Raw genomic sequence first — 10244 nt, 5'->3', positions numbered from 1 at the left:
CCTGCGTCCCCTGCATCGGCAGGCGGACTCTCAACCACTGCGCCACCAGGGAAGCCCTAGAATTATTTTTATTTACGGTTTTATCATTATAATTATTTCTGTAAGAAAAAAATTATTTAAAAACAACTAAATATTATTAATATTAGCTCATTTTATTAAATCTAATTGATCACTCCTTGTCCAATAATCAGAAGGTTTTCAGTAGCTTCCGAATTGGGATGAGAGGAGGCAATTTTTAAGTCCTTTCTTTGTGAACTTTTTAAAAGATATTTCAGGAAATACGAGTTCATGAAAAAACTAGGATGCAAGACTATAGTTTGACCTAGGCCATAAAATAATATACATTAAGATGACTGTGGAATGCACAAAGCAGAAACAAAATAGGTCTAATAGCATCTTGAGAAAAGCAACCCTGGAAAAATGAACTAGATTCTAATAAGCCAGAGAGTAGTGCCAAGTCATCAGACTCCATTTAGAAGAGGCAACTGTAACAGGAATTTTTAGAGACCATAGGCAGGTCTGGGACATTTCTATTCTTAGAAAGCTTTTTCTTTTCCCCTCCAAGCCAGTGGTCTCTATAAACTTGAATTAAAAGTCATACTTGGGTTTTGAGATGTATTCTTTTTCCTACTGTCTACATTTTCATTTAGGAGCTATTAATGCTTGAGAGAAAGAGGAGAAAGTGCTTTGTTAGCTTGCAACAAAGTAAGTCAGCTGTGAGAGGGCAGAGCAGCCAAAAGAAGATGGAACAGGGTCCTTTAGAAAGAGGCAAAGATGCTCATGTCTGACCTTACCAGTGGTTGTTCATTATTTGTGTGCCCCTGTGAAAAAAGAGGGACAAATTCTAAATCAAAGACCGCTGGGAAAGGCAGTTTCCCCTCAGAGCTAAGGTCAGAGAGTGTCCATTCGTGATGGTCGAGATGCAGGACAGCAATATTGAAATATTAGGTGGGCTTTAAGGGGACAAGCATGGCAAATGTGATTGGCCTGTTTGTGACTGAGCTCTAGCCGGCAGGGAACCTCAGATTGAAGGCTCTCAATAAAAACTGCCAAACACTGACTTGTATCTGACGTTACTGGAAGCTTTGCCGTTTTTTTTTTTTTTCCCCTTCAAGGCTACGTATGTTTTCCTTGCTGTCAAAATATATGCTTCTCTATTTAGTATTCTCACCTATTAATTCACACAAATAAGGCCTCTTAACTCCTGACTAGCTTCTTCTTCTATTCCATACCCTGATGCTGAGACCTGTTGTTAAAAAGAAAATCATTCAAAACATTCATAATCATTTTGGACCCTGTGAAGGATTCGTGTTTTCTGTTATTAGTCTGTGTTTTACCAAAAGTATCACATTGTCCTGCATAAGGGTGGAACAATGTGCAAGGTTTTACTTCCTCTGCTTGCCCTATCCAGTGTCGTTTCATCTTAGGCGATTTGGTCTGGTCCATGTATAAGGCATGCATCACATGCAGGCAAAGTTACCCTTGAAAAAAATTCTTAAATTGACTGTATAATAGAGTAGGCATTGTTTTGCATATATAATCCTGCAGAGTAATTTTTATTCAAAGGAAAGTTTGAGGAAGACTGTATTCTAAAGGAGGGGAAGTCTGAAATAAGAAAAATGTAGAAGGGGGAAACCTAAATGCAGGTAGATGTCCGGATGTTTAAACCATTCTGCTTCTTTTTTTTTTTTTTTAACTTCTTTATTGGAGTATAATTGCTTTACAATGGTGTGTTAGTTTCTGCTTTACAGCAAAGTGAATCAGTTATACATATACACATGTTCCCATATCTCTTCCCTCTTGCATCTCCCTCCGTCCCACCCTCCCTATCCCACCCCTCTAGGTGGTCACAAACCACCTAGCTGATCTCCCTGTGCTATGCGGCTGCTTCCCACTAGCTATCCACCCTACGTTTGGTAGTGTATATATGTCCATGCCACTCTCACTTCGTCACTATGTGTTAGCATATGGTATTTGTTTTTCTCCTTCTGACTTACTTCACTCTGTATGACAGACTCCAGGTAGCAATCTAATCCCTCTAGTGAATGCTGGGTGGATAGAGAATTTTAATGTGCTCCTGCTTTCCTGTGGCGTGGACTCCTTTTCATTTTAAGATTAATCTTCTGTGACATTAAGAAATGTCATGTGGGTTCTTTGTTGTTGTGAGATTTAAACGTCATGATGGAGACAAGGTGGAAATGTGAGGGGTTGGGAAGCGACAAATTTTTTTTTAGGTAAAGACCTAGAGTTTCAGTTCAGTGTAAAGAAAGCCATTTGGAAAGTATCACAGAAGAAACACTCACAGACATTTTAAGGATTTTGCAGGAAAATGCCCAGGTGGATTTGTAAAAAAACCTAATGCCTTGAGCAGCTTCAGAAATGACCAATGCTCGTGCAGAAAAAATTTTCACTCAGGATATTAAGATGTGGAGCTACTTGATTTGTACTGAGCGAATCTAGTCTCCAGTTTTATAAAATCTCATTATCCAAAAAAGTGTGCTATAAATCCATCCACTAAATTCATTGCCAGCTTCCTAATGTGGTCGTCCTCAATATCACCCTGAAAAATAGGGCTATTTTATCGGAGGGTCAAGTTCTAAAAGTTCCACTCATATCACCTTAAACCTATTGAAAGGAAACTACAGCTCATATCAAATATACTTTTGACTGTAAACAAATAGTTTCATTTATTATGACTGTTGGTTTTAATTTTGCAGGTTTTCTTTTATACTTTTGGTCAATTCATTTTTTCTTTTTTGGTAAGCCTTTGATATCTCAAAGGCTTTAGGGTGGGAGATAAACCCTAATGCTGGGTGAATAAACTGGCCTTTCTGAAAACAATAGCTCAACTAGTCATTGTGAAGAACAGTTAGGCTTTTTGTCCCTTTCACTGAAAAGAAAGTACCAGGTCTTTGACCTACAAACTTAACACAGAATTTCCTCCAAAAAGTAAATGTGCCCATTCTGTATGTTTTCATCATACAAGGAGATTATGAGCAAAATGTAGCTTGATGAAACCAGATGGCATAATTATATTTGCATTTTAAGATGTTAAAGTTAAAATCTCATTCTTCTTAGTAGAGTATTCTTAGCCAATCATGAAAGGTTAAAAAGGACCTAATGTGTTTCAAAGAGCATTAACATCTGTAGAAGAACTCAGCCTCGTGCCAGGTTCTTTGGATGAATTGCATACACACTTGTTTCCTGTCTTTGCACAGCCTCCATAGTGATTGGGAAATGGTGGTGTGAGATGGAACCTTGTCTAGAAGGAGAAGAGTGTAAGACACTCCCTGATAATTCCGGATGGATGTGCGCTACAGGCAATAAAATCAAGACCACAAGAGTAAGTTCATTTTTTTTCAAATGTCTCATGCGTGTTACAAACTGTACTGTTTGCCTTTGTGTTGTATTTACAAACAGCACCCAGAGAAGCTTTGAAAAGGAGAGGAAGAAGCCTTTTCCCCAACAGAAACTGTTCTTAACCATTCAGATCAGTGTCCATCCATCAAAGAGAAGTTAGAGATTGAACTTGACTTTTCCATACTGAGCAGTTTAGTGTTTCTCTTACTGAATCATAAATAAAGCTAGGTTGCCACAGCCAAAGGAAAGAGGAGCAGTGAGGCAGTTATTTGGATTATGCATCTGATATCTATGGTGCTCAGAATGGATAATAAAATAAGGGTCTAGCCTTATTCATCCAGATGGTTTCCTGAACAGTTTTGCATTTAAGTGCAGCCATCTTCCAAAGTTTCTTTAAAGGAATTGTTTGATGCTCTTTTAGGGAGGTGAAAGAATTCTCTGATGTGAATAATCGGTTCTTACTTTGTGTGCTTAATCAGAAGTTGGCTTCAAAATATGTAACGACCTGTATGAGGCTACCCAGCCCATCAGCTTTGGTGTCATGATGCTGGAGCAGGTTGGAGAGGACAGCTAGGCCAGCCGTTGACCCTATAGATACTGGTCCGTAGGAAAGTCTGGAAGTTCTGATGGGGGTGTGAAGGGCGTTTGGTCAGGGTACTTAAGACAGTAACAATTTATTCACCAGTACAAAAGTATGTCAATATTTTAAGAGCCAGTATGGTGATATGTACATGTATCACATGAATTTCAGCCCTGTTATGTGTGTATGTGTTTTAAGTATTGGGTATTTTTTTAAAACAAGCTTCACCATCTACAAAGTCCAGTATGTTGAACTTGCAGAGTTCCAAAAGGGTGACCCAAATTTAAAAAGGCATCTCTGATTCCAGCCCCTGTATTATGAGTCTTACCTTGGTCTTTCTTCTCAGAATTGTCTTTTCACAAAATAAAATTGGTTCTTGCATCTTTGTGATGCAGAAAACATAACACCATAAGAAAATTTTTTTATATTTATAAAGTAAGTGGAGACACTGTGTGTCAAATTTAGTTGCCTGTATTGACCACATTAGCCAGTAAATGGCTACACCTCCCTGGCTTGCACCCAGGAGGGATGCCTGAACCATCCTAGCTTGTTAACATGAAATTGTGTGCTCTAAGAAGCTCTGCCTGGATTATCGTATTTCATTTCAATGAGACACCTACAGAAGAGCGTATTCAAAAATGAGCCCAGTTCCTGATGCTTACCCCAAAAGTCATCTTAATTAGTTGGTAGAGTATGGATTTCAGGTTTCCCTTTGGTTACATTTTATCTGAAAATGACTTTACCAAATAATTTGAAGATACCCTCACAAGTTAGTTTTAAGCTACTCTAAATTTTGGCCAGCATGATTGGAATCCAGTCAGCATTGTTTTAAACACATTGCTGACATATCCTCTGCCAAATCTCCATTCCCTATTCCAAATGATAACCAATCACTATTGATGGTGAGCCCTGTTTTAATAGTACCTTCAGACTTGAAAGTCCGTAAAGAGCAATAATGCAAATCAAAACATTTCCGGATTTAGATATGTGAAGTTCCAAGAATACCAACGAGGAGACTCTTTGGCAGATAGAAAATAAAGGAACAAAACACAGAAATTGCTAGTGCTACTTTTTTGTGACCCACGTCACTTTTTTTGATTTGGCCTTTGTAGAGTCTATTTTAAAACCATCAGGCATGTTGTAATACATCCTGGACATTCTCCGGCATCACCAGGGTATGGTGTGGAATCCAGTCATGGTAACAGAGGCTGGTATACACTGTGTTCACTACGGCCCTGGATGGGCTGAGCACAGTCCACACAGCTGAAAGTATAAGAGAAGTAAATCTTCCCTTACAGCCAGGTTAGAAGCAGAGGATGTATACCTGTTCTGATGTGTGCATCCATTTCAGGAAAGGAAGTAAGAGAGTCCTCTCCAGCCATGTGCGCGGCACATAAGTCAACTAAGAATTCTTAAGACTGTCTTTAGAGGCAGAAGAAGAAGACACTAGAAAAAGCTGAATTTTTAAAGAAATTTGGGTTAGGAAAACCCAAACAGTACACTGACTTACATTTTCTCCTCCCTTCCTTACAAGAAATTCACAATGAAATAAGCACTTTTAAATACAAAAGGCACCAATTAAGTCCAGATGATACATACAGGAGCTCCATTCTGTATAAATAGCCAACACCAGTCCTTAGATCATATGCTCCATAGATAGGTTTTATATGAATTTTTCTAGTATGCCCTGTGTATTTTTCCCCATCAGAGTATAAATATGCCTACATACTTCAAATGTTGACTCTAGCAATTTAACTTTTAAAACAGTTTAATTCACAGATGTATTTTAATTATGAATCATATGTTTTCATTGTTCTTTAAGAGGTAATCTTTAGGGTAAAAAATTCAAATTCTTATTAAAGTGAAAGGAAGAATAAAGAAAATCACCTCTTTTGTTCTTATGTGTAGGATTGATTCAAAGAGTTCTTTCTCTCAGAAAAAGACAAAAACAAAAAGCTGAAGAAACATACCCAGCTTGCTAATGGCAACTGGGAATTTCCTTCACACTGTTATTTTGTTAGAGTAGCTTCAGTGTGAAGAAATTTGCAAGAAAGATTCCTGGGACTTCATTCTTTTTCCCCATATAGTTTTCTTCTAAAACCTCCCTTTTTTATGGGTTACTTCCAAATTAATCATCCTGAGCGAAAGTTCTCATCATTCTTTGAAATGTAGATAAACAAAAGATGGTTCAAAATGTGGTCTAATTTAAATTTGTATGATGCTCATTTTTTAAGGACGGTGGAGAGTAGAAATTCAGTGTTTCATTTAAACAACCAGACACCCCAGAATGTGGACTAGCCAGGGTAACAGGCCACAGTCTGAAGGAAAACCTTGGGGGAATTGGATCTGGGTGACAATAAAACTTAGAAGGAAGGAGAAAAGATAAGTAGAATTAAGCAAAGCCTTCCATTTCAGGAGATTCGGAAGAATAAATCATAGGGAAAGAGGAAGCTTCCTGAATGCCACCCTACAGAGAGAAAGTAGTCATGCTTGAGACATGTTCCAAAAACCCAGCCTGGGGTACAATAAAACTGGTAACAGGTACCTTCTGGGGAGAAGCTTAGTACATCTGGGTGAAGTTTCTTGGCTAAATTTTAACCCTGTTCCTGCCTGATCATTACTTCAATTGTTTTATTAAATTGCTTTGTTGGGAGTTTGTAGCAAGACTAACTGACCTAAATATTGACTAGAGACATTTTTCTGATGGTTTTAGATGCCTATAAGTTTATCTCTTTTCTTTAAACTGATATATCAAAAACATAAATTTGAAAGGTGGGGAGGCTATATTCCATGCATTCAGGAGCAAATCTAATACCCTGTGTATTCAGGAACAATGACTTCATTTGGAAAGCTAGACTTCCCCTTAGAAGAAATAAGTTGTTTGACAATGGTGTAATAATTTGTATGTAAAAGGTGAACATTGGTTGTTTGGGGACAGGAAGAGGAGGGGAATAAAATGAGGAGAAAGCCAAAGTCACTTGGGAAGGAAAATTAGCAGATTAAAACACCAGAACATAATCTGATCTAATACCTGGGGAAATATCAAGCAACCTTGGATTTCCTTCAATCCAATATGTCAATGTCTTTCACACTAGCGAGGAAATCAACAGTTACTGCACAATGTAGAGTCAAGTTTCGTTTCCTAAAAGAGTAAATTGCAGACCTCAGATTGCACACCTAACCACAAGAGCCATCTTGTCAGATTTGCTGTTCTCTGTGACTAGCCCAACACAATTCACCACAATCATTTGTCCACAGCCCCTGGGATCATCCTCCTAATGCCGACTCTAACTTTACATATCTCCACCCATTCTAATCGCCCTGATTTTTTTTATATTACTGAAGGGTAAAGTACCAGCTTTGACATATTCCAGCTTCTTCCCTCAAAATTCCGCCAGGTCTGAAATGTTCTGAGAGACTTCACAATCTTGATCTCTAGTCCATTCGTTTTGCAAGAAGTGCCTTTAAAAGAGAGAGAGAGATGGTGGGGGAGGAGAGAGGGAGGGGTATTTAGAGATTGCAGGAAAGAAGAGTAAACCGTCTTCTTAAAGAATGAACTATGCTATCACAATTGCCCCTGGATCCAAGTACGCTCATTCATTTCTTTAATAAATAATATTAAGCTTCTGTTATGTAAAATTAAAGTCTTGGGAATGTGATGGCGGACATGACACGGCCCCTGGTCTTCTGTGGAGGCTAGGGCCTAAGGTTCTGTGGGATAGGGGAGGAGGAGGGTCAGTACAGATAAAAGAAAGGCAATTCCAGTTCAGTTTTGGAAATGTCGCTTTCTCCCTCCTTTCGGTAAAAAAGAAGACAGTGAAACAAAATGTGATAAACACCACTGGACTGTAGGAAACCAAGGTTTGGAAGGATCTGTTATTTATATGGAAGAATAAAAAAATGTGTGAAGACTTCTCATACATTCTGCCCCTGGTCCAACCACCTTTTGAATGCAAATGTGTATGGTGTATGACTGTTCCTACCTAACCCTGAAAGCTTTAAATGGACTTCAATCCTGGCCTCAGAATACTCAATTTCTAAGCTATAAAAAATTAAGAGATGATGAAGAAAAATGCCTTAAGTCCTAAAACTCTAAAGTAGAACCTTCAACTCTATTAGAACCATCATTCATGCTCTAAACCAGTGATTCTTCGTGCATGCGTCCTTCTGAATATAAGAGTCTTTGGGACCATATTTGAAAGGATTAAATGGCATCAATAGTTATAGGAGTATGCCCTTGATTGCCCTTGAACACCATGTCATTGTTTGAGTGGAACAGTTCCCCACCTTGCAAAGGTCTCTTACGTTCCTCAACAAACGTGATCTGACCTTGGCGATGAGTTCACCTCATGCCACCCCTTTGCATCTTACAAGAGACCAACATGAGAAGGTTATGGAATTTCCTACTCGTGAAATTCTCATCAGACAGACTTAGGAATGACTACGTAATGTGCAGGAAGAGCCCAGTGCAAAATGAAAACACAGGGGCCCTTGTTCAGAAGTTACTAATAATTTCAAGATGGCAACTGATGGTCATTAAACCAAGTGAGGGGCCCTTTTCGACAAAGGGCTCCCTGCAACTAGATTGCATGCCCACGAACCCAGTCCTGGATAGGCGTTGCTCCAAGAGTCTGTCTCCTCAATTGTGGCAAAATTAATTTAATGAATTGATAAAAAAAAATACAGTGGCCTGTCCATAAGCTTTGATCACCATTTGAGAACTACTGCTCTAGACTTGAACATTTTTGACTTTAGTTCACTTGAAAGACGCAACATCCTAAAAATTCAAGGTGTCCTCTTTTTCTGCCTAATCACCTTTCTTTGTGCCTTCACTTCATTTTCTCCCTGAAATTTCTTTCTTTCTTTGGTTTCAGATTCACCCAAGAACCTAACGGAAGCATTTGTTATAGTAATAAAGGAAAACCTACTCTGTGGAAAATACATTTTAAGAATTTAAAACATCTTATACATTAGAAGCCAAATGGATTTCTTATTTGTACTCTGACTGATTACCAGATAATCACAGTGCTTTTACTGTGTGTCACGAAGTCTCCTAGAGTGAGAAGACCCGGAGTTTTGGGCAACACCATGGAAAGTGGGTTAAGGAGAAAAAGGGTTTTCTCAATGCAAATTTTTGGGATCACAAAGAAAGATCAACTGTCTTCTAATTTGGATCTATAGTTACTTTGTACCACTTGAAATATATGTATATATATATAATATTTTGAAATATTATATATTCTCTTCAAAAAATGAACTGTACCACAGTTTGAGGCGGCTGGTGTACCTCTGAGTTTTGGATGTTTTGTTTTGTTTTGTTGTCATTTCTTTTTCTATCGGCAAGGAACTCACGTGCCCTTTTGAGAGGTCGGCATGGCACTCACACTGGAAGGCCAGCTACAGGTGGACTCCTGGAATCTGAGAGATCAGAACGATACTGAGTCAAAAGCTTCCTTCTCTTTCTACCAGATGGCCCAAGGAAGCACATCGTCCTGTTTTATTGTTTTCTACCCTGTGCAATATTAGCATGCAAGCTTGGCTTACATAACCATACTTTATATTCAACTGGTATATAATAACCATTCTAACCTCTTCCAGGAAAATATTTTTAGAACTACTAGCTTTTCCACAGGTAAGAAAAATGAGGATTCTTGAGGGAGCCCCTCCACCATGCTATTAAGACTCTGTCAGAGTGATGGTCAAATATGGATCCCTGTATTAAGTTCTGTAAATACAATGTCTTAAGGCTTTGTATAGCTGTCCTAGACTGCAGAAATGTCCTCTGATTAAATCCAAAGTCTGACATCATTAATTACATAGTGCTGCAGCAACGAGTCTTATCACAGCACATCTTTCTATGTTTGATTTGCTTTTTCCAAGAGTATTCAGATCTCTTCTGGTGAGATGGGAAGACCATTAAAGAAATTAGGTTTCAGAATGACCCGTGTGACCAAATGTTGGACAGCCCTATTAAAGTGGTAAATAACTTCTTTCTAAATCTACTTGTCCTCTTCATTTGCCGTTTACTTTTCCTCAGTCTGCTTTAGCCAAATTCAGAGAACACCCGCTTAGTGACACACAGTCCACCAGAATTTTTTGCATGACGTCATTGCTGCCATCATAACCAATATTTCCGACTCTAATAACTTGAAAACTAGAAATTCATTGCTATAAGTTCAATGTTCTCAGCCAGCAAGATGAACTGTCAAACCCTGTTATTGGGCTTCTGTAGTGATCACTTGGATGATACATATTGGGCTCACCCCCCAAAAGATCAGTTTGTGTCCATCTTCTTTTTTTGAGA

General features: G+C 38.5%; 1 protein-coding gene across 1 annotated transcript in view; it reads left to right on the top strand.

Moving 5' to 3' along the window:
• TAFA1 (TAFA chemokine like family member 1) overlaps positions 1-9938 on the top strand; it is a 481218-nt gene extending 471280 nt beyond the window's left edge. Inside the window, exons 4-5 of the mRNA XM_024124151.1 lie at positions 3219-3343; positions 8815-9938. Coding sequence (XP_023979919.1) covers positions 3219-3343; positions 8815-8832 — 143 coding nt within the window. The 3' untranslated portion in view covers positions 8833-9938. The remainder of the gene's footprint in view (positions 1-3218; positions 3344-8814) is intronic.
• Positions 9939-10244: the final 306 nt, after the last annotated feature.

The sequence above is a fragment of the Physeter macrocephalus genome, chromosome 18 (assembly GCF_002837175.3).
Source record: "Physeter macrocephalus isolate SW-GA chromosome 18, ASM283717v5, whole genome shotgun sequence".
Lineage (NCBI taxonomy): Eukaryota > Metazoa > Chordata > Mammalia > Artiodactyla > Physeteridae > Physeter > Physeter macrocephalus.
Note: the sequence above shows the minus strand (reverse complement) of the source record. Positions and strands in the feature narration are given on the sequence as shown.